The 26,304-nt window shown below is 30.9% G+C and overlaps 1 protein-coding gene across 1 annotated transcript; it reads left to right on the plus strand.

The window, feature by feature from the left end:
* The first annotated feature begins 16,842 nt into the window (after window positions 1–16,842).
* Window positions 16,843–23,145, plus strand: LOC18589470 (DNA-directed RNA polymerases II and IV subunit 5A-like). The gene is made up of 5 exons (XM_007014452.3): window positions 16,843–16,968; window positions 17,104–17,325; window positions 18,542–18,721; window positions 20,514–20,627; window positions 22,717–23,145. Exons 2-5 carry the CDS (start codon window positions 17,119–17,121, stop codon window positions 22,840–22,842), a joined length of 627 nt encoding a protein of 208 aa, XP_007014514.3. The 5' UTR covers window positions 16,843–16,968; window positions 17,104–17,118; the 3' UTR covers window positions 22,843–23,145.
* Window positions 23,146–26,304: the final 3,159 nt, after the last annotated feature.

Raw genomic sequence — 26,304 nt, forward strand, 5'->3', positions numbered from 1 at the left:
TTTTACACATTTCACATTTTCACAACATTAAAACATTTTATCAAGGGCTTGTTCCCATGCATAATTTAATGAAAAACCAAGTAAAATCATTTAAATGCTTCATCCCAACACATATGTATTTCCCAAAAACACTTTGATGCAAGTTCACTCACCGTTATTTGTTGAATCTTTAATCGACTTTAACTTCGATTATTGCTTCAAATGGACATGTGAGGCCTCGTTGGAACCTATCACACACAATATAACCATCGAAAATATAATAGCCCACAATTCTAATTATTAGCCATCTCTAACCACCTAAAATCAATCCTAACTCTTCTTTCACCTTGTGGACTTGTAGTTGAACTCCTTTTCAAGAGTTTTCAAGCTACTATGACAAGTCTCTCTTTCTCTCTCTAAAACTTCCAACTAGTGAGAGAAAGTGCTGAAGAAAGACTTTTGAGGCTTTTAAGGTGAGAGAGTGAAAGAGCACCAAAGGTTCTATGAGAAAGTGTAGCAAAGCATGTAAATTGAAGTTAATTTTTTTTTAAACAATAAAAGGTGCTTTTATTTCATTTCTTCCTTTTTCTTCAAAAAAGAAACAAAACAATGAGAAAAACAATTGAAGTTAATTTGAGAGAGCTATGGAAGATTTATGAGAGGCTCCCATGGAGATGAAGAAACGTGAGATGGGAAGGGAAGAAGAAATGGCTGAAAGCTGCTAGAAATTACTGAAGCTTTAGATAAGTTTATCCAATTCTTCATGTAATTTACCAAAATGCCCTCCATAAGGTGACTTTGTCTTCTTCTTTCCTTCGGTTCAACTTTTTACTCTTTGGACATTGAGACAAAGTCCATAATGGTCTAAAAGTACTCAAGTTCTCAAAAACTTAAAAATTTAGACCCGAGATGCAAAACGACCATTTTACCCCTACCTTGGAAATCATCATTATTTCTATTTCCTTCGTCATCTTATCCTTATTTTCATCATTCATTTGTGCCTTAGGCCTACTTAAGCCTGAATAATGTTTGAAAGCATACTTCTCGGGGCTCACTAAAAAAAATGACGAAATTACCCTTAGTCCATTTTATCACGTCTACTTCTAGTTACGTGTCTATAGAGGTCAAGTTTCACAGGTTCACTTCTGAATTACCCCTTTTACTCGGTAATCAACCTCAATTAGCAGTCGATAAGCATTATTAACCATCACCTCAAAGTACCAAGTACAACAATCTCCCCCACTTAAAATGAATTCGTCCTCGAATTAGAATCGGCGTGGGATGAACAATTTAAATTCTAAAATTATTTTACATCACTTTTGTTGGCCATTCTTAACATAAGATATATAATTATGTGTACTACTCTTGTTGGATCAAAATGATACCATTTTTCATCTTATGAAGAGAATTCAAATATGCTATTAATTCTAGTCACATATCAATCAAATCATCCTTAAATCATCAATTATACATGTTTACTTAACCATCCACAATTCCTTTACCTCGACCTTTTATCAAACCTTCCAACATTCAAGCATTTATTCCACCATTGACTGTGGGTTTAAATCATCAACCAACGTCTATTCCATTTTACATACTTCCATATAAATTCCATTCAAGCATTTCATAATATGTAAGCATCAAAACAAGCTTTATTTATTTCAAATATATTTAACATCATGGATGTTTCAAATCTAGTAACTATTAGCAACCATATTCCCAAAAACAAAACTCTAGTACTTTCATGATCGAGTGCTTACTAGATAAATCTTAACTTATACCACGAAGCATTTCAACAAATCATGACATTCATATACCTCCTATGATCTTAACCAATCGCTTTAATCAATAACTCAACTTCTCAAGGTTAAAGTTGCTCAAAATTTTCCTTTAAGGTTCCTTTCCAAGTCTCATCTTGATTACTAATCATTTCTATATTTCCAATGTCATAGCTAATTTGTTCATCATCAATCACATACAACATATCTAACTTGAAATTCTTCAAATTTACTCCAAATGCTAAATCTTGTGACCTTACTAGTTTATTAGTCCGAAGATGAAATTTGATACTTACCTCTCCTTAAGTGTACTTTAAAATCAAGGAATGATTTGTTAAAACCTATTCGAAATCAACTACTTTAGCCATTTTTCCTTAAAAAATTAAATCCATAATCCTTCATTTTGAATCATGGGCTGTATGCCAATCAAGGCAGATTTTACACTTTTAATTACACGAATTCAAATGCACACCTTTACGCATAAGCTATAAATTTTTACCCAAATCTTTATAAGTCAAAACCTTATATTAAAGCTATACCAGTACTCATACATTCTATTCCATTAGCCTTTAGAGAATTAAATCTATGGCATACTTCTCTATTTGGGTACTTCATAGTAGCCTAACAAATTCTAGCTTACAATAAGCTAGTTCATATGCCAAGCCTTTCAAGTTGTATCAAAACACCAAATTTGATCATGATATAATAAAAATTGAGGAACTTATACCAAAAGTATAAACACTTACTTTTAAGCTAACAGCATTATAACCAACTTGTTCACTGCCAAAATCATCGATAAATCATTTAAATCATTGTCTAGCGCTATAACCATTGATAGAATATTATCATCGAATCAAATTATAACCAACTCCATATGAGTTTTTTTTTTTTTTGCAACATATATATCCATACATATATATTTTTCCAAAAATTTTAACTTTGGGTAGCTTTAGGCATATCAAGCACAATAAGCCATCTGTAAAACCAAAATAACCAACAATCAAGTTTAGAATCAATTCTTCTTATAGTTGGTTAGATCATGCTCATCATTTGTGGTGAATACACAAAACTGCTCCCAATATTCTATTCTCATACGAGAATCGACCACTAATTGGCACCATCCCCAAAGCACCATGTGTCTTAACAATCAATTTTTCTTAACCAAAATTCATATTCTAATATCATGCTTCTAGGTCGTAGCTCATTACCAAAGTCTTTACTCGTATATAAATACTCGAATCATCATTTCTTTTCTAAGTAGATTTCTATAATTTTCGTAGAGTATTTCTATTCCCTTACCAAGGGTAGTATCATTTAATCAAACCATGTCACCCTCCTTCTCTAAACATTTGAAGCATAATTCAACCTTTGCCTATCCCTATCAGGCACTTTACCTTGATATTTACTCAAAATAAATTGGAACTTGTGGGGGAAGCATATTTCACAATTTATGCCTTGCCTCTACAATTAAGTCGAGACCAGAACTTCATCGGGTCCATAAAACGATAGGATAATCATTGCCTCAAACCAGCATTTCCAAGTATACTTATGCTTGTATCATATCTTCATACTTATGTGACATATCAGTCACGAGCCCAACTTGACTATATAGCCATTTGCTTTTTACCCGACAGCATACCCCACCCCTCTTTTCCCCTTTTGTTTTTAATAAAAAAATATTTTAATAGAAGAAAATATATATTTTTATAATAAAAAAATTTTAATATAAAAAAACCTCTTTTTCTTTAAAAAAGATAAATACAAGAAAAACTCCTTTTTCAAAAAAAATTAATAGTCATAAAAAAAATAGAAAGACCAAATATTACCTAAGTACCTTTTTCCTTTTGGCTTTGAACTTCTTTCTCCATGGATGCACCAATACATCATGAAATATTAAAATTACATGGTTTTCCTAGTTACATAAATCTAAAGAAAAAAAAAAAAAAAAAAGAAGGAAACATGGTGATGATAGACCACCCTTCTTGTTACATAACTAAAAGAAAAATGTTACATGTAAAATTTTTTAGGACAATTAATGTAGCAAAAACCTTGAATCATGCATCTTAACATATAACCATACATTGATCACATCAAGATAGTTAAACATATGCGAAGGTGCCAACCATGCAAAATAAACATAGGAAACAAACATGCAATAATCCTTGTTCTGATATCAATTGTTGGAGTAGAATCTTAGTAAATTAATGTGATTGTGTAAAGTATGGATTTCAAAAACTTATTTTATAAAGGAAGCAAAGAATCCAATTACACAAACGGAAACATACATTATTATTATTATTACAAGTAACATTATCACACCAAAAAAAAATAAGACTCTATTAAGTAAGAAAAACCATACATTTTATTTTGAGATTCTTATTTTTGGATTCCACCACACCAATGAACGATTTCTCGACCAAACAAGTTTACCACTTATTTTTCAAGAATACTTTCAACTTGAACCTTGAGTGAACAAGGTGTGGAATGCAAGACTACAAGATGGCAACCGATTTTTTTTTCTTTTCTTTGGAAAAGCTTGGAGGAGGAGAAAAGAAGTGACGGTTAAAACTTTTTTTTAAGAAAAAGTATGTTCTCTTATTTTCTTTCAATCTCTTCTCTTTTTATTAAAACTCTTGCTTCAAAGGTTTAATCAAAATGAAACACCTTTGAATCAATCTTGACCATCCATTTAGAGTTATGGAAGCATCAAAGATGCTCCATAATTATCAAAATAAAAATTAAAGAATAAATAATTTAATTTTTTAATTATCATTTAGAGTTTTTGATAAAATAAAACTCCTTATTGAATAATAACTCTTATTGTATTATTATCCATCTTTATTTAAAAAGAATTAATAATAAATAAAAGAGTAATAGTCAAACGTGGAGTCTTCTTTTATCAACATGGATATCTAGATTCATTTTGCAAGAATCCTCCTAAAATTCTTTTAATTTAAGACAACTCTTGTCCATAATTAAGATAAAAAATATTTGATCTTGTCTAAATTTGAGACAAATATGTATTCTTGTCTAGATTAAGATAAAAAATATTTTTCTTGTCTTAAATTAAGACAAACATATTTTCTTGTCTAAATTAAGACCAAACATGTTTTCTTGTCTAAATTAAGAAAAACATGTTAAATTTGTCAATTTTTGTACACAATTTAATTAATCAAATTAAAGCATGCATTCCAACTTAAACAAGTTGAATTCTATGAAGCTAAGGCGGGAAATCTATTTAGACATAGATATTCCAAGCTCTAATAAACTTAGAATTATTGTTAATCTCATTAAAAATAATTCAAGCTTATTAACCATAAAATCACTCCACCATAGATTCATGGTTGCACTCTTGGATTAACTATAATTACAATAAACAATTCAATATTTGATATTGATTATTAGTTGTCCAATTGCAAACCTTATATTGTGAACCCTCATAACCATCCAATGACGAAAGGTGAAATTATCGTTTTACCCTTTATGTCAATTTTGTCCCCTAGTATCAAATTTCATCCAATTAGTGATTCAATACTCTAGATCTAATCCTTTGAGTATCCAGATGTGATGAGTAGCTAATTCATCAATCCATTGAGCCTAAATTAATCACCAATCTTCTTCAAATCACTAGAAGTGATGTTAATGTTATAAACTTCATTATTTGGATATATGTTCCCAAATGTTGATCTCGATTATAATCCCAAAATATAGAGTCTAGATCAACGCTTTATGATGATCATACTCATGATAAATCAAAGATTATAAGGAGATTAAACATAAGTCCACTATCCATCAGGATTTTGATTCTACTATAAGCAAATACGTAAGTGTGAGATCAAGATTTAGGTAACGGTAAAACTTAAATTTGATTTTCACATGATTTCAGCTCATGTTATAGAGTCATTATTCGAAGTCAACCATTTCAATGATTTGAGACTCATCATTCCCTTGAAATGAATCACATTCGTTTCATTGGAAGTAATTTGGACACTACACCCTTAACACAATAAAGTGACCAGCTTTATTATATGGCTTTAAACAATTTTTAGATTCAATTAAAACACATGTCTTCTATGTATGACTCTTCATACAAATGTATTTTAATATCTCAATAGAATCTTGGTACCTTAATAATTAGATAATGAATGCTTACTAAAACAAATTCTTCGTCTTATTATCAAAATGTACTTTCATTACAAATAAATTTAATGAATTTAAGCATGAGAATATACTTGCTTTCTAGGGCACCATATTCTCAAAATTCCTAACAAAATCAAGATCACAAAGCTCCAATTATTAGTTTTCTCTCTTTACTTTTGTGTTTTTCTTATTTTCTTTGACTTGGATTATGGCTAATTTTCTTTGGATAAAGTTTTTATTAGATATTATGAGCTAAATTTATTTTTCTAGGATTGCAATTGAACTCACATGAAATCTAAATTTTTTATCTTTTTTTTGCTTATCTTTAATGGGATTTGAATTGTTTATTCCAATTTGTTCTTAATGCTTTTAATTGTTTGATCACCAATTAAATTGATTTAGGAACCTAAACAAACTTGGGAAAGGGAGTTTAGTGTAGATTAAAATTGGAATAGCATATGATCATATTAATTGATTTGCTATAAGATAAGGATATACCTATAGGCCATATGTAGCCAGATTAGAGTCTAAACTTAATTAGTCTGTTTTAATTTCAATTCACATAAAGATATAGTGTTTTGGTTAAAATAGATATTTTTATAAGATGAGTCAAGCGACCTTTATAACTAGGTTAGTAATTCAACCCATTGAAATAAGTTAAGGAAGAAAGTTAAGATTTAGATGAAGTGTGAGGGATATTGTAATCCTAGGCTTGTTTGATTTGACTTTTACTCAAGTTATTATTACTTTGATTTTTCTTTTTAGTTGAAATTTTGGTTATTTAGTTTTAGTTAATTAATTATTTTTGATTGTTTAGATAAGATTAAATTCTTATAAGTTTAGTACTTAGTAAAATTTTAAATCAATTATTTGTGGAATTGATGCTCTACTTGTTTATATACTATATATTCGATATGTATACTTGTGTAGTAGAATTTTAACTGACAGTATGCATCTAGATAGCTCAAGAGGCATGAGCAAAATTACCCCACACATGATTTAGAGATGGCTATCATAGTATTTGCCTTGAAGATATGGAGGCATTACTTGTATGGTGAGATTTGTCAGATTCATATGGATCACAAAAGTCTCAAGTATATTTTGAGTAGAGAGATTTCAACCTTAGTCAACATCGATGGATGGAGTTGCTTAAAGATTATGATTGTATGGTATTTAATCACCCTAGCCAAGCCAATGTGGTGGTAGATGCATTAAGCTGAAAATTTATGGGGAGTTTAACCCGCATCTTAGTTTAGAGGAGAACATTAGTGCAATGCATGCAAAAGTTAAGCGATATGGGTATTCAATTTGAGGTTGATGATACTGATGCATTATTAACCCATTTTAAAGTGAGATCGATGTTGATGGATCAGATCAATGAGGACTAAGACAAGGATAATTTTATGGCAAAGGCATTAAAAGATCCTAAAATAAGGAAAAGATAGATGTTCACTAAAGGCACTGATGGATTACCCAGATATGGATTCAGAGTATATGTGTCGAATATTGATGATTTAAGAAGGGAGATCTTAGTGGAGGCCTATGTGGCAGCATATGTTGTTCATCTAAGCACCATTAAGATGTACCATGACTTGAGGGAGGCGTATTGGTGGGAAAGCCCTAAGAATGATGTGGTCGAATTTGTGGCCAAGTGTTTAGTGTGCCAACAAGTTAAGGTAAAGCATCAAAGGCTTGCTAGATTATTACAGCCTTTACTAGTTCTCAAATGGAAGTGAAAGCACATTTCTATGGACTTTGTGACTGGAGTACCCAATACAAGTAAAAGGTATGATTTTATTTGGGTAATTATGGATAAACTGACAAGTCCATTCATTTCTTACAAGTAAAGACCACCTATGGAGTGGCACAGTATGCTAGACTATACATTGATGAGGTAATGCAATTGCATGGAGTTCCATTCATCATAGTGTCAAATAAAGGCTCATAGTGTACTAGTCGATTTTGGGGGAAAGTTTAGAAGGCTTTAGGAACAAAGTTAAATTTGAGCTCTCATTTCCACCCAGAAATAGATGGATAGTCTGAGAAAACCATTCAGACACTAAAGGATATGTGACAACTTGAGTTGTAGATTTTAGAGTTGCTTGGGACCGACACTTGCCATTGATTGAGTTTGCCTACAATAATAGTTTCTAAGCTACTATTTAGATGGAAAGCGTTGAAATTTTATGTTTGCATTAAAAAATATGAACATAAAATGAAACTTTCCTTTCTAGGTACTTTTCCACATTCTTTTCCATCTCATGTAATTATGGAGGTTCGGTTTATGTCCTCCTCCCTAATGTACTTAATCCTTTCGATTATTAATAAAACATTTACAAGGTAGTTGGGCCTTACGCGAATTTTCAGCATAAAAAAAAAGCTACTATTTAGATGGTGCATTATAATGCTTTATAAAGGCAGAGATGTAGATCTCACATATGTTGGTTTGAGGTTGGCGAAAAAAAACTCATTGGACTAGAAATAGTGCAAGAGACCACCAACAAGATACAGTTGATTAGAGAGAGGATATTGACAACATAGAGTCGTCAAAACTTATATACCAACCATAGATGTCGAGAGTTGGAGTTGAAGGTTGGTGATCATGTGTTTTTTAGGGTTTCGCCAACCAAAGGTGTTATGAGGTTTGGCAAGAAAAACAAGTTGAGCTCAAGGTATGTTGGACCATTTGAGATTTTGGAGATGGTTAGCGTAGTAGCTTATTGACTAGCACTTCTACCTAATCTAGCTAGCATTCATCCTGTGTTTCCTGTTTCGGTACTACAAAAGTACCAACTAGATCCTTCTCACGTGATTCAACACGAATCCTTACAGCTGAGTGATGACTTGAGCTATGTAGAGGTGCCAAAAGTTATTTTAGATAGGCAAGTGAAAAAGTTACGTTCCAAGGAGGTAACATTGGTCAAGGTACAATGGATCAACCATTCAAATGAAGACGTAACTTGGAAAGCTAAGAATAATATGTAAGCACGATACCTACATTTATTCAGCGAAGGTTAGTTAGTCATTTAAATTCGAGGACATATTTTCATAAAAGGGGAAGAATGTGAAATCTCACCTTAATGTAAAAACTAAGATAAGAAATCATTAGGTGAGCATGATGATTTTGTGTTTTGAACATTCAAAACAAAGTTTTAATCTTGAAAAAATTCATGTTTTGATGCATTAAGATGATTTGATAAGTTTGGTGTTAAAAGGAGTCCAATTGGACATGTTTCTATGGTTTATTTTTGCTTACTGAAGCCTATCTACTGATAGATGTTCGTCATCTATCGATACATACAATCTAAAAAGGTTTTCTTAAAACAATCCTAAAGAAAATTTATGGATAGATGACCAAATCTATCCATAGATAGCTAAATTTATCGACAAATGCTCTATCTATCGATAAATAGTAGCTAGAAAACTTTTTAAAAAGACACTAAAGCCCATCTATCGATAGATAGACCCTATCTATTGATAGATGATGTCGTTTTCTGAAAAATAAAAAGAGTAAAAAACTATTTTCACACCCAATACTATAAATACATCACACTTTTCAAGGGTTTTCAACCTTCAATAGTTTTTCCAAGGTATTTTCTAAAACTTTAAGCTCTCTTAGCCCATTTTTTGTTCAAATCACCATTTTTGATGATTTTAAGCTTGTTTTGGATTTTTAAGAAAAAGGTGGCATTTTTAAGCTTTAAACTCTTAAAAACTTGATTTTTAGATTCTAAAAATATGGTTTTATTGCTAGATTTTTGTTAGTTGCTGAAGCTCAAAGGTTTTGTAATTTTACTTAGCGCGTAAACTTACCTAAAGTAAGAATAGAGGATTCATGAGTTTCTAGAAATGGGTTTTAGCTAGAAACTAGTCGTAGTCAGAAACGAATAAGTTTTGAAAGTACCTAGAATCAATATTATGTGATTATTATTCTAAGAAATGATTGTTGAATGCTAGAAACACTTAAAAACTCCACAAATTTCATCAAAACGGGGTTGTAATTAGAGTTAGGAATCGAATCTCCAATTAGGTGAGTGGATACACCTTTTCAAGTATTTTGATATGTAAAACTAGCATGATTTATGTGGAAATGATTATTTATGCAATGATGCAATATTGTTTCCATTAATGGTTTATAAAGAATTTAAAGTTCAAGGTTTTCCAATGATTTTCAATGAGAATGATTAAGGAAATGGATTTGAAAGTGAGATGACAATGATTTTCAAATTGTTTACGAATCTATTACATATGTAAATATGTTATTATGTATTAGTTTTCAACAAAGGAGGACAAGCCCTTTTTATGTTTGTATTACACTTGATTACTCTAGCCTTTGGGCTAATGTGAGTATGAGACATTATCCATGTTATTGTATGAATGTTATGATGCACATGCTTGATACAATGTAGCATGTAAGATAATGATGGATGCATGAGTCTTCATCCATGATGCTATGTATGAACATGATGATGCTATGATTGCGGATGTATGAGTTTCCACTTATGAGATAATGAAAGATATGACATATATGCATATGACATCTTTATGTTGGAGGATGTATGATTTCCCTCTTAAGTTAAGAAATGATATGTAAGCCATGAGTTGTATGTGTTAAGGAGAATTCATGTACACTATGGGCTAAGTATGAAAATATTTACATGTATGAGAATGATCTACAAAAATGCACATGTTTATGATGTAAGCTAAGGATGAGAACGATCTTAAGCTTAAAAGATCCTATGAGGATTGTGGGTGAGCTTGATGTCCAATTATGATGGATGTTCACATGAGGTGGACTAGATAGTAGTGAGGACCTTGTCCTCTACCCGCCTAAGTAGGGTGGGACCACTCATTAGTTCGTGGGTGAGGCTAATGTGCCATCCACGAGAGCACATTTGGAACCCATGATAGGAGGAGTTTGTATCATTATTCATTGAGATAAGGTGGACCCACTCATAGTTAAAGATGTCAAGATTAATGAGGTTAATGAGTCTAAGTTATGATTAAATGAGTATGAAAATGATGTGTTTTACATCAAATGTTTATGTTATGATGTAACGTCTGATGATAATGTTATTCATACTAAAATTATGGTGATTTTTGGCTTGGTTAGATGGAGCCTTCGCCTAGGGAATGATCCTTTAAGTTAAAAGGACATATGGAATGGTGAAGTGTAGGATTTTACCCAAAAAACAATGTTTCAAAGACTATCTATTGATACTTGAAGAACATCTAGCGATAGATAGTAGTTAGAATGCTACAAGAAACATTCTATGCTCCATTTATTGATAGATACCCTTATCTTTTGATAAATGAAAGACAATATTGAATGTTTATGCATGTTTAAGACCTTTTCAAAGGTAGAAAGGTTTCTAAAGGTTATACAAGCTTGTTTTTCATGCAATGCTATTTAAAAAGGTGTTTAAATACCATGTTTCATGAACTATATGGATTTAATGAAATGGTTTATGAATTGCATTAGAATATAGGTACATGTTTACGAAATACTCAATCCCCTTGGCTTGTCCCATTTTCGTATCCACTCACAAAGTCTTTATGACTAACACATTATTTTTCCTATTTATTTTTGTTGTAGATCAGTGATAGCACTATATTTCTAGTAGCTAGAGTCATGGTGATGTGATCCATTCATCCTTCATTGGTAAGTGTCTAGCAGCCCCTTGATGCCTAGCGAGTTAGGTCATGTTTCGTTGACGAGTCAATCTTATTTATGTTTATTTTTATGGATAATGAACATGTTTATGATGATGTAGCCAATATTTGGCATTTTACTTATGAATGTTATGTTATATGTGCAAAGGATGACTCGAAAGCCTACATAGACTCCCAAAGGTGTTGATAAATGTTTATATGATATTGTGCTTGGGACTATGGCACTCTAATGACATATAATATGTTTCCACATACACTATTTATGTTGAGAAGTTCCATATATATGTAATGTTGCCTATGGTTGCATGCATGTGATTACAATGTATGCATATGGGTGATTGAATGTATGCTTCTGCACATGATTATGAAAGTTTAATGAATGAATGGAATAAGGCTTTCTTAAGCTTAGCAAGCTATACCCATCTGGGTCCATGTGCCAATCATATCCCACCATAAAATGGGTTATGATATTTTCCAACATCAAACATACTATCAATTCACAAACAAACTTAGAATTTTGAGATATTAAAACATTTAAAGTGCTTGTTCCCCATGCACAAAACTAAATACATAATAGGCATATTTACATATCATATACATAAATTTCATCAAACTCATTTAAACTTACCAAGCAGCGTCAAAATCCTTTCACATAATCCATGCTTCATCAAAATCAGATTTTTATATGAAATCGTGGACAAGGCATGCTTGATTATAAAAATAATTAAGAACACCATATCTACTCACCTAATTGAAGCATTCATTTCCCTTTAACACTTTCGACAACGAACTCTACCAACCCAAGCTATTAACACTTCCAACATAACTTATCAATGTGTAATCCATTATCAATACCTCTTTCTTTATTCATAACTTTCACAAATACCCATTTATCCTTTCACAAATTTCTTCAATCATTCTCTAACCTAAAATTAGTTACTAAATCTTAGTGTAGCTATGAATTTACAACTCAACTAATTAGAGAGGCTAGTAACCTTACCTTGGTGAGCTTGGGAGAACCAGAGCCAATCAACAAACTTTGGTTTTAGAGAGAGAAAATGAATTTTAGAAAGCTAATAAATCTGAAAATCAAAACTAAGTGATTTGGTATTAAAGATGTGAAAACCTTACCTTTCGAAGTCTTTAAAATGAAAATCTAAACTCGAATCTATTCTTAAACATTTTTAAATGGCTAAGAAAGATGAAATAGAGAGAGAGAGAGTAGAGAGAAAAAAGAGGTTAAGAGTAGAGAGAGAAAGTGTAAAACCGTTTGAGGGGTTTTTGGGAGGTTTAGGGTATTAATTTGGTTGGAAGAGTTTGTTTTACCTTTATTTTTTTCAAATCCGTAATGTAAATATCGATACCTTGGGTATAGGTATTGATACTTTTCCTTTCTGGGTAAGTGCATCAATACTTATGAAGCAAGTATCGATACTTGTTCATCAGATGCCTTTCTAGGTTTCAAGTATCGATACCTTGCTCAAAGGTATCGATACTTATGGTACAAAATGCATTTTTAAGTCTAAAACAAGGCCAATTGACCCTCTCTAAGTTTTATATTTCGAATGGGCTTAATGATTTCATGAAACACGCATTTTCCAAGTTGTAAACATTCAAAAATTTCAAACAAAAACATTAAATCAATAGCTCACCAATCTAAGTTACATTTCTTACCTTAATTCAAAGTTGGGGTTCCACATCTTTTCATGATGCACTGGGTTTTTAGCAATAGCTATTGCAAATTTGTTGTCAATGTTCAATATAGCACCTATGGCTTGTTTAAACCTAGATCATCAAGTACTTTTCTTACCCCTTAGGCATGATTTATAATGGATGCAGTTGCAAGATATTCGGGTTCAGTAGAGGATTAGGCTACCAACTCTTGCTTCTTGGAACTAAATGTGAAGACTACATTTCCCAACAAGAAACAAAAACCACTTATGCCATGAGAATCATCTACACAATTAGCCCAATCACTGTCATGAAATCTCCCCAACTCCTTGTAATCCTACTTAGTGAATTTGAGTCCAAAGGTCAAGGTCCCTTTAATGTACCTAAGTACCAGTTTAGTAGCTTTCATATGTAAAGCAGAGGGATCTTGCATATATCTTGACAATAAACTTGTAGCATATGTGATATCTAGTCTAGATGCTGACAAATAAAGTAAACAACCTATCAAACTCCTATAGCTAGTAGCATCAGCTTTGTTATCACCATCTTCTTTACTCAATTGACAACCAGAAGCTAGAGGAATTAGTGTAGGTTTACTAGTGTTTATTCCAAATATTCTTAGTAGATCTCTTACATATTTGCTTTGATGTACTAGTTTTTGATCAATCTTCTACTTAAACTCCATCCCTAGGAATTAGGTTATCTCTCCAAGTTAGTCATATAAAATTCAAGCTTCATTTGCTTTATGAACTCATCCATACCATAGTTGTTAGGCCCTGCTACAAATAAGTCATCAACATATATAGAGACTGTGAGATTGACCAAACCATTAAAGTTCTTTACATACAATGTAGGCTCATTTAAGTTGTGTATGAACCCTTTACTGAGCAAGCATGCGTCTATCCTTTCATACCAAGCTCTAGATGCTTGTTTCAACTCATGGAGAGCTTTGACAAGTCTGCAAACTTTGTCTTTGCTAGTTTTTGACAAGTCTGCAAACTATGTCTTTGCTAACTTTGACAAGTACACATTGAAGTAGACTGTAACCTCATTAAAGAGACTATGCTAGCTGGGATATTCAAGTTATGTATGGACAAATTTTACAGTTAGTTGACATTTTTATGAAAGCTTTACTGTCAGGACAACTTCAATTTTTGTTAAGCAAGATAAATGTTCAAAACATACACACCCATCTTGAGGGGAGTGTAAAGGATAATGAACAGCAACAAAGAAGAGTCAGGCTGTGCACGTGCTTAATTCCTGAATTTTAAGTTAACTTTGGTTAGCTTTGTAATTATATAGCTTAATCATAGTTAATTTTTTTAGAATGTATAGTTAGTGTAACTACCCTAGTTAGTTGCAGACATTAATCGCAAAAAAAGAATTTCCGTGTTTAATGCTTGAGACTATTGACTGTAATACATCGGTTTTCCTCTCTCTCGCATGCTTTCTTCCTCTTTCTTATTCTGGTTACTCGAGTCTTCTTGATTATGCTTGGATTTTCTGGAATTAACAGGGTCCGAGCCAAGTGAAGAACAATAGCAATGTAAGTGTACCCCAGAGGATTGAGAGTGGAACTTTCAACAAAATTCCTCTTAAGTTGTTCCCTCACATTCCCAAATTTCTTTGATCCGGGATCCTTTATTATATTCTCTCTTTGAATTTTTTTCTCAAAGTCTCAATTTTGATATTATCTTTATTATATATATGAATTTACAGGATCTTGTATCGTTCTTGTTGCTGTGCAATTTCCTGAAATATGCGGCATCATTGTCATTAATGAGAGAAAAACAAAGACAAAAAAGGAGGTTGGTTTGAATACATAAGATCTAATTCAATAGAATACGGACTTGAGCTAGAAGACTAGAACCTCATCTAAGCTAGACGAACACAAGAAAATAGGTGTGGTATTCCTACGAGTCTAGTTACTGAATGACAGAGGAATGGTCAACTTCGGCTAGAAAAAAATAGTTTTAGATCATAGCAAAACCTCTATAATTTGGTTAAACAATTTAAAACCATGCACAGAGCAACCCATATTCCCACTTATGGTAGGAAAAGGATTTAAAGGAAACCCCTAAATCAACAAAGAAAAATAACAAGGGGATGTAAACTTAATAAATCTTATGCCCTTAATGAATGCTTGAAAATGTCGAGGAAAATGACCTGCCATTCATGTTGGTTTAGGAAAAAACACATGACAAATTTTAGCTGGAAATGAGAACGATGGCTTTCTTACCCACATCTGTACGGGTTGATTAAAATGAATTTCAGCAAGATATTCCATCTCTAGATCTGTCCTAATCCATAACAATGAATTTCAACTAGGAGTCTGACTGTTTTACTGTATTTGGTTTCTGATATTCCAAGTTTCTCTTTCAAAATTTGTTGATTGTTGATACATCTTGGTCGGTCAAGTTATTTGCATAATGCATTATTCATGGTACCAACTCTTAAATCTCATCTTCGTTTTTGATAGAGAGTGCCTCTCCCTTTCTCATGAAAACTTAATTTAAAAAGGAAATACAAAATTGATTCATTAGAAAAGCAAAGATTTGAAAGTTGAAAGTTGTTTTCTATATTTTTAAAGTTTTTTTTATTTTATGAGTATTGTAGTTCTTTTTTAAAATCTCTTAACTTCATTTAAGGTTTTGAAATGAAATGTTCATTTTCAGCATCAATAGATCCAAGATCAATTATACTCAAAATCTAATAGTAAAGGTAATTTAACTTATTTTAACATATGTAGAAATCTTGTTGACTCCCATGGCCTATTGACATTAAATTTTTTTTTTTTGTTTTTCCTTTTTGTAATGAAAGGTAGAAAACATATAACCCAGTACAGAATTGGTTAATAAACTTTGCACGTAAAGAAGAGAGACAAGATAACTAGAGAGCACAAGACACGCACGGGCCCTCGCTTGGTAGTACGCTAGAGATGTAAGTCCTTAATTTCTACTGCTTGAAACAAAGGAAAAAAACCCTCCCTGCTCCTAATCCATACTCAAAAGTTTAAGGCAATTTGATTCATACATGTAGTTAATAACATAATCCTCAGATAAAATTTTAAATTATTTAAAAATATTTAAATATTTTTTTATTTTTTATTATATTAAATTTTTATATTTTTATTTTAAATTAAATAAATTTTTATAATTAATGGTAAACTGATTACTTTTAATCAAAATATAATTTATTATTTTATATTCACACAAATTGATATTACGTTAATGTAAAAGGTAAAAAATATTAATGACATCTTATCATGTCAAATTAATATATTACATTATCATCAATTATGATATATTAACATGTCACGTTATTATCAATTATAATATATTAATATACCATTTTAAAACCATACAGTATAAAATAATAAAAAATATTTTAATTAAATCAATTATTAGTAAGAATAGCTATTTGACTTAAAATATAAAAATATAAAAACTTATTTGATTTCAAATAAAAATATAAAAATTTAATTGAATACAATAAAAATACAAAAAAATTTTTAAATTTTTTTAAATGTTGTGTCTAATTTAATAAAATTAAAATGGTTGAAAAAGACAAAATTAAGAGTTCATAAATTTACAAAAGAGCCCTTGTTTAGGCTAAACCCCTAAACCCTTAACCCAAAATTTTCCGGTTCCAATCGACAGGCTTTTTGATTTCTTTCTCCCGTCTTCGAATTCTCTTCTCTGCACCGCCTAATCTTCTTTAGCTCAAGGTAAATTTTTATTGCTAAAGTTTTCTTTCTTTTTTTTGTTTTTTCACTTAGTTTTGATGATCAATCTAGCTGGTTTTAGGAAAGTATTCGGAGAGACGAGTAAAAAGACATGACTTGTTTGTTTGTCTGCTGAAGTTGGTAGTGAAACAAATGTCGGTGTCTGACGAACAAATCACAAAGCTATTCAAAGCTCGTAGAACAGTTTTGCAGATGCTGAGGGATAGGGGATATTCGGTTGATGATTCGGATATTAAAACGACAAGACAACAATTCATTGAGAAATTTGGTGACAATATCCACCTCAAAAGGGATGATCTTTTGATCCATTGCAACAAAGGAGATGCTCCAATTGATCAGGTGCATATCTTCCAGCCCCATTGTTCTTAGCTTTTATTACAATTGTTTTAGAGTTTATCAAAGGATATAAATGTTCATGTCAGATAATGATGTCTAGTTTTCTTCTTACTCATTCTGCTCTATTTCTAGAATGCACACTTCTGTTTCAGTATACACGTTTGTGTAATCGATTGATGCTTCATATTATTCCACTGCTCAGAATTTGTAAAGATGTTGTTGCTTCACTAGTAGTTCACTAAGAAAATTTCACCCAATATCTCGGGCTCTTGGAAAGCTTAAGACCTTGAAAAGTTTTTAATGAGGACTGATCAATTGAATAGAATTGCTTTCTCATATTTTGGGCTTTAGAATAATCTTTCCATAGATGATGGAGAAAGGAAATAAAGTGGCGAGGAAAAAAATTTGAGTAAAAGGCTACATCAGTAGATTTATGTCATCATTTTGATCATTGCAAAATGCTGTCAATGCATGGCAAGTATGTTTCTAACAAAATTGGGTATCTATGGATGCCATTATTATCAATCATATATCAATTTTAAAGTAGGAAAGTTAATATGCTGTCTTTTCTGATCTGTTAATATTGGTAAGCCTACTTTGCTGCATCTACAAGTTTTTTCTAGCACAAGCTTATTTGGTCGTTCATACCCTATCAATAAATTTACCTTGCTTTATTCAATATTTAGTGCTATATATAATGCACTTATTCACATGTGCTTTTCTAGTTGTTCTTAGCCTTTAGTTAGCATTAAGATCCCTCATTTGGTGTTTGCAAATATAAGGTAATAAGTATCTCAAATAATAGTCTATGCGTCTATTTCAGAATCACCAGTTTTGAATTGAAAGTCCACCTTTGGATTTTTAGAGTTTTAGAAATCTTTTAAACAATGGCCTTCTCATTGTAAAAATTGTTTAAGTAGTTGTTGTGCTGCAGTTTCTATTTTGAATGTTTTCATGTTTCTTAATATCCAACGAGCACTTTGTTCTGTTTGTGGTATGGTGTTAACTTTTACTGTGAAGCATCCAAAACAATCAAGTGAAAATCAGGTCATGTTGTGTTCTGTCTTGAATATTAGAATTATGGTAATGTCTATTCCCTTTTTTATTTATACGAATAATTTTATAACAATTGATGTACTGGTCTTTCTTCTTCTTCTGTTTTTTATTTTTATTTTTACTTTTCTTAATAATGATGTATTGATGGTTTATTTGTCTCTAGATTTATGTCTTCTTTCCTGCAGAACTAAAGGTTGGTGTTCCTATGGTAAGAAACTGTGCAAAGCGTATGAAAGCAGATAATGTCTTTAATGCAATTTTGGTCGTTCAAAAAGCTTTGACAGCCCCTGCTAAAGCAGCGATAAATGAAATTAATTCATATTTTCATATGGATGTTTTCGAGGTGAATATGATTTTTTTTTTTTCCTTTTTTCATTCTTGAGCATTTTTTAGCTTATTTAAAATTGGAAATTCTATGAATTGCTTTTGTTTTGTCATTTAAAACTTTGATTCGTTTTTAAAATCTATGCTTGCAATACAGTCGGTTTACTAAATATTTCCATTCAGTGGATCACAATGGCTGAATCTCATGATTTTGATTGTCCCAAACAAGTATTTAAAAGAAAGATATTAATCAAAAAATAGTTGTGAAAGATTACGGAAAGTTATTCTAGTCGAAGGTAGGCTAATCTGAAATTTTTCATTCCCTAAAATAAATATTATATTCATTTCTCTGAAAAGCAAGGAACAAAGTTGAAACTTAGAGATAGTTCCATTTGTGATTTTGCTTATTGGAATATCATACTCAAGGACTGTAAGTCTACTGTGAATTAGCCAACATTTGATGATCTACTACTTATATATATATAATATATATAAAAGTACAGATATTGTTAAAACTTTTTATTGACGAAAATGGACATATTTGTTCACTATTTTTCTAAATTGTCATTTTAATTTTTTTTATTATAAATATTAATAAGGTTTATCCATTTTGTAAATAAGAATTCTAATCATATTACTAAAAATTTCTTTCCTTGATCCCAGTAGTATTGAATAATTTATAGATTAACACAAAATTTAAATTATTTATATTTTAGAAACATTTGTACTTCTATATAATTATTATTTAAAAATAAATAAAGAAATAAGTATTCACATGCAATGCATGTGACAACAAATACTAGTTCATATTAAATGCTTAGAGTTGTTTTCATTGATTTTATGCAACTTATGCATGCATGTCATAAGTTTTATAATTTACTGGTATACAGAGATGATAACATTTATTTAAATGCTAACTTTTATTACTGTTAGCTGGAATCACAAAATATAAGAAGTAATAAATGCAGACAACTTATTGGACAGAGTACTGAATTTAAATCTAGACAAATACTATGAAGAAATTCTCAAAGTAAGGGAAAATAAAATCACCATGCGTAATAATAGTAACAATTCTTAGGGTAAATATTAAAGTTTTCCATGACACCCTTCTAGAGCCCTTCTATTCAGTGTTTAATATTTTGGTTCAAATTCTAAATTCACTGGTATCATGCTGCTGTCCTTAAAGCTTTAAGAACTATTAACATGCTATGTAACATTCATGGTAGAGTTCTGAAGCCATGAATGTGGACAGTAAGAATATATCCTTTCAATTGTTGGAAAAATTAAATCTCTAGATAATATTAATCTAACTAGTTCAATTCAAGCATATAATGTAGCTGAATTAGCTGTGTGCTTACAAAGCACATTCTAATATAACTAATTGCTGTCAAGCATATAATTTAGCTGAATTAGCCTTGTGCGTTCAAAATAGATTTGATTATAACTAGTTGCATCTAGCATATACTTTAGCTTTATTAGTCATGCGCTTTCAAAGGACATTGTAACACTTTAGAACATTCTTGCAATTCTTTCCAGAGAAATTGAGTTTAGTCCACTATTCAGACCTAGGAATGTCTATGACATTTTTGATATTTCATACCGAAACACAGATCCATTGCATAGGTCATTTAATATATGCATTTTGTTTATGGAATCATGTTTCTATTTATGGTAAGATGGTTTTCTTAACTTCATAACAATTTTTTTGGGGGGAGAAAAGTACTTTCTTAACATTTTTTTGTTGTATTTTTTTATAATTTTTGCAAGAGATGTCAATGATGACAAATGATGGTTATGTAATGTCTATGCAGGAGGCGGAGTTGTTGACCAATATCACAGAACATATGTTCGTCCCCAAGCATACAGTACTGACAGATCAAGAAAAGAAGAAATTACTGGAAAAATACAGGGTAAAGGAAACACAGGTTAGTGATTGATCGGTGACCTCAATAATGGATGTTTTAGATCTAAATGCTTGTTAAATGGTCTGTACCGGTGGCTTTGGCTTTGATAAAACTGTTTTATTGTGGTTATTTCTGTGGTGACTTATTTACATATCATGTGCTAACACTTGAGATATGAATAATTTCTACCGACCTGCTTCCTCTACCTGAATGTTAAGTAGGCAAAAAGAAAAAAAGAAAAAAGAACAGAACAGAACGAAAAAGTGGAAGATTATCAACCTTGAGGTTGTTGCAATCCTTGCTTTTCATACCGAGATAATCATGCACTCTAAAACCTGAATTTTGGGCTTTAAGATGGAGCAGATGAAGCTAACAATCGTTCTTCGAATGACTTTAATTACTTTGGTTTATTCAGCTTAAGTTGTGTAAAGATTGAGTGCAAAAGAATATGATTTAATTGACCAAAGCTTCCAAATATGAAAATTATTTAGGTACTAGTGAGAAATTCTCACAGTATTCCTTGTCTTGTGTGGATTAGTATTAAGCAATAGGAAATATATTATAATTAAATAAAGATCCAACTTGATTTAAAGGAAATAAATTAAATTCTATGAAATTAAGTTCAACTAAATTGCGAGCATACGTGTACCCTCTAAAGGGTGCAATTCAAGGGGAAACTTTCTAACTCAGAAAACTTACATACAAAGAAAAATGGAAGATTTTTTTTCTCCTGCAGGTGCATCTAACTGAATTTTACATTTTTGGTATCTAGAAATTTGATACTTCCACCACATGACTTATCATATGATCCTTTACAATCCTCATAAATCCTCATAGATAGCTTTATTTTGAAATTATTTTAGTGAACACTTAATCAGTACAGGAATAAGGTCTGCTGCTTAGTTATTTTATGGTTTAGGGGGTAGTTTTAGTTGGAAATATTTTGAGTTGTGGAGCAACTTTCAACCATTATCTAGGTTGTATTTACATTAAGAAACATAGAGGTGCAATTTTTTTTATGAACATGTAGGTGTTTTGATATTTTGAAACCAATAATATTTATGATTATAAGGAGACAACACTGAACATGATTTTTGAACTGGTTTTTTTCCTTTAGTTAAGAAAATGAGAGAGAGAGAGGGATCTACATTTTTATGAACATCTAGGTGTATGGATAGTTTAAAAACAACTTGTTCATGATTATAGGAAGTTCGTGGTTAGAATGGTTTTTGAAGTGGTAGTTTTGGTGTAGTTAAAAAAAAAAATTTACACACACATAAACAGAGTATCTATGATCAAATTTTAAAGTACTAATCTCTTCTTGTTCTGCTAATATTATGCCAATTTTTTTCATATGAAAGAATGAATGTGAAGTGGCTTTATGATTAACCGACACTGTCCTCCCGAGCTTTCTTTTGCCTCGCCCCTTATGTTTTGGCTTGCCAGACTCTTCTCTACTCAATGCTGTTATTTTAAAACCCCTGCATCTTTTCTATCAGATTCTGCTTTTTGCTTTCTCTTCACCATTTTTTCTCCTTGCCTCTCTTCTTTTCTTATATTTTTCTTGTATCCCTTTCTTCCCCTTTCACACAGCAATATGTATGTCAACTTTCAACTTTCAGCAATTTTTATGCATTTTTATGAACCTAGTTCCAAATTCCTTGTTTTAAACAAAATGAAGTGGTTGTGTTGCACAATACACCACCGTCTTTATCATCACCCAGCAAAGTAAAATTTGCAATTTTTATTAAATGGATCTTTTAAGAGAATTTTGATATATAATTTTTTTTGTTTGAAACTGTTGAAAGATATTTTCACCAGAATTTTCATTTCTCTGTCCTCATGGACGCCATATGGAAAAGAATTTCAGTTCAAAACATTCTAGGGGTCAAAATCTCCAATAAATTGTATATATTCACCTTGAGTGATGTGTCTTACTGCCTTATTAATTTCTTGATGAGCTTACTGATGCAGACTCATGTTATATTTCCAGTATAACATAATGCTGGTTTCACTTATGAAGATTAGGCGATTAGCACATCTTTTTTGTATGCATCTTGATTTGCTTTGATTTAATTGTCCTGATTTTGCTCTTTCATTTGAACTTCAGCTACCTCGTATTCTGGTTAGTGATCCAGTTGCTAGATATTATGGTATGAAGCACGGACAAGTTGTCAAGATTACTCGAGAAAGTGTGACTGCTGATACATATGACACATACCGATATGCTGTATGAGTTTCTTCTCATTTCATGGTTTTGCATATCGTTTTTTTTGGTTCTAGAGAATGGTTGAAGTTAATACCTTCTGTGTTCTTATTCAAAAAGCAAATTATTCTAGGAGTTCGAAATCCTACTGGAAAAAAAATGGGTTTCAATCTGCTGGCAGGCTAAAAGATTTGAGCTTGTGATCTAATGTTTTTATTTGTTTAAAATAATTTAGATTTCTCTCGATGATTACACACTTGTCAGAAGCCTAGTTTGACATGCTTAACTTATGAAAATACACTTTTAGTGGATAAGAGATTCAATAAGCATAAATGCAAGTTCAGGGTGGACTCTTTTTTTTTTTTTTTGACTTTAATTGCAATTATATTATAAATTGAAATATTACAACTCGAATTTAAATCTTTAACAAATAAAAAACCCTAACTCGCACATTGAATCTCTAACAAATAATGAACCTTAACTCTAACTCTCACATTGAATTTCTAGTAAATGATAAACCCTAGCTCTCATGTGATCAACTTTCTTCATTTCTCCGATATCTTCTCCACATAATCATTGTTTTTAATCGACAAAGCTAACCATGATCATTTTCGGGCACCAAATTAGTATTTAAATTATACTCAAGCATGATCCGTTAACTTGTTGCGACATTTCATGCTCATATCGCAATCTTCTCTTGAATCCCAAGAGTTGTATTGTTCACAGAGTGGTTGATCCTTGAACCATTTTGGGATTTCTTCTTTAACTTAGTAAAATAGAGATTGTCACAGATTGAAGACTGCACTCACCCTACAAATTCCATATTTTCCAAGGTTCTTTCTTTCCATACAAGTCAAAATATTTGATTAAATTTTGCTCAAGATGCAGCATGAACTTGCTAGTGACTTTGCTGAAAAGATAGCACATTAGCACCGTGTCAGAAGGCTCAAACTTGAGTGCCACCAACATGGCTGTGAAGTAATTTACTTATTTTGTTCTCTAAAAACTTGGGCTTTAGAAAAGTACAAAATAAAAAGGACCCAGCCCAGCCCAAGTGTCCCAAGTCCGTGCCCTCGTTTTCTTCCAAATTCAGCCGACTCTTATACCCTTTTTTCCTCTATAATTCCAGATTCTCATATCCAAAATACAGGACACGAGACTGACCAGATATGTAAGCTGGTGAGAACCAAAAATAGCCAGTTTTATGCCCAAAGTAGTGTCATTACCGTAAACGGCATGAACGCCAGCCCAAAACAAAATCCTACCATCACCATGAAATCCCTTCCCTCAGATTCATTTATTATCTTCCTCATGTGGAGTCTCGACTTTGCATGCATAGCTACTAAATTTTTTGCTCTAATATATAGTATCCGGTTTTGTATAGAGAGACTAGTTATGTTTATCCATTGGATTTGTTTTATTAAAGTAGTAGTTAATCTCTAGTTTTTATTTATACCAATCAGCTAAATAAACAAATATTCTAAATAAAGTAAAATTCAATAAATAAAGATGTGATACTTTAAAAAGTCAAATAACTATTCAAGAAAATTTAAATAAACTTTTATTCTTCTATTATATTCAATCAAATTTTTATATTTTAATTTTGAGTCAAATAGATTCTTATGATCAATAGTTTAGTAATTATTACTAGTCAAAATGTCACTTATTTTTTTTAGCACGTGACATTGACGTGAAGGATGAAATATCATGTAATCATATTTACTATGACATTAATATGCACAATCAAGTTACATAAAATAACAAATGATATTCTAACTAATAACAATTAGTTAAGTTATGAGTCTATTTGATGTAAAATAAAAGTATAAGAGTTTAATTGAACGTAATAAAATAATAAAAATTTATTTAATATTTTTTTTAATATTTTGAGATCTTTTTAGGTATTATGCCATAAATAAATAATGATTGATGTTATAAAGGCAACCATAGTGGGTAAAACTTATATTCAGGAATTTTTTAATTAAAAATAATTAGATGGTTTTTAAACTAAAATTTTAAATGCATTAAGTCCGTGTAAAAGAATGCATAAATTATATATTTCGATTTATTAAATCTTTATTTTAATTTACGAAAGTAATAAAATAAATATTAGTAGTGAGAAGGGAAAAGAGAGGGAGAATACTTGTACCATTGGAGTACGATGGTACCAAACAAACCGTCCTATCAATATTTAGTACTTTTGGGGTATTTTGCTGTATATATTACCTTCTGATGGGTGAAGGGTGAGCAATGCCGCACCAAGACTCATGCCAATAAAGGCTCGAGACTTGAAAAGGAATGGTTGTAATTCCCTTTCTTATTAATACAAGAAAAATTTACCTTTGAAGAAAACAATAATAATTTAAGACATAATCATATTTAAATTTTCAAAATTTAGAACATATCTAAAACTTGTATATCTAATTGATATCTTGTGAGAAAATAAATCTTTTATAAAAGTATTACAAAAATCTAAATTCATAGTAAACAATATTATAATATAAGAAAACCCATCATAAAATATTTAAATAAAAGCCTGAAATGAGTTAAAACTACTTCAATTTTGAGAAGTCTCAACTATTCTGTCGACGGATATGTCGGGAGTGTGTATCCCATGCATGATTCATCAATAAATTTTTAGCAGTTGCCCTGAAAAAAAAAATAGTTTGATTTGCTTCTTTTTTTCTTTAACAAAAGTATTCATACACCTACGTGTTTACATAAATTAAGAATAAAAATCTATTTTTAAAATTGATGAAGGTAAAGGTAATTTATATAATTTTAAATTGGGATATGTGTGATTTAAAATTGAGAGAGGATAACCCTTTTCTTGTGACTCGTACGAAAAGGGATAGTAAGTAAGACATGTTCTTTTAAGTTAAAGGGTCCTAGATTTAATGAAAATGATCATTTCATTGAAGGAATTCTAAGTGATTTGCGTGGTAGATATGTCGCCATAAGCTTTTAAACTAATTTATATTCTCCATATGTCCCACAAATTCTGTCTTAGTTTAATTTTTTGTAGTCAATTTTTTTTAACTTAGATTTTGATCATTGAATAAATGATTGAATAGGATTATTTAGGATACAAATAAAATTGAAGAATTATCCTACGTGTCATGAACATAGATTGTTATCGTAGACATCAACATAAGCATACCTTATCTAGTAATTTTATACCTTATAATATAATATTATACATAATAATTTTTTTCCATCCATTAGAAATTATCACATTAACTGTCTATGATTATATTCAATACAACAAAATTACTATAAACTAAAAAAGACCCGCGCTACGTAGCGGAAATAAATAATTACGTTTTAAAAAATTAATGAAGAATAACATATTCTAATATGATTTTTTTTTTTTTTGCGTGGAGCAATAAATTTCTGTATTTGTTTATAATGAGATGAAAGTAAAGAAAAAAAATGGAGAAACGATGTGAATTCATATACCATTTCCCCTTAAAAAACATTCTCAAACAACAG

This window comes from Theobroma cacao, chromosome 9, assembly GCF_053813885.1.
Source record: "Theobroma cacao isolate CCN51 chromosome 9, ASM5381388v1, whole genome shotgun sequence".
NCBI lineage: Eukaryota > Viridiplantae > Streptophyta > Magnoliopsida > Malvales > Malvaceae > Theobroma > Theobroma cacao.

Coding starts and splice junctions, on each gene's coding strand:
- LOC18589470 (XM_007014452.3), top strand. CDS start 17,119: ATGTCGGTGTCTGACGAACAAATCACAAAGCTATTCAAAGCTCGTAGA. Junction 17,326..18,541: donor GAGATGCTCCAATTGATCAG/GTGCATATCTTC, acceptor ATTTGTCTCTAG/ATTTATGTCTTCTTTCCTGC. Junction 18,722..20,513: donor TTCATATGGATGTTTTCGAG/GTGAATATGATT, acceptor ATGTCTATGCAG/GAGGCGGAGTTGTTGACCAA.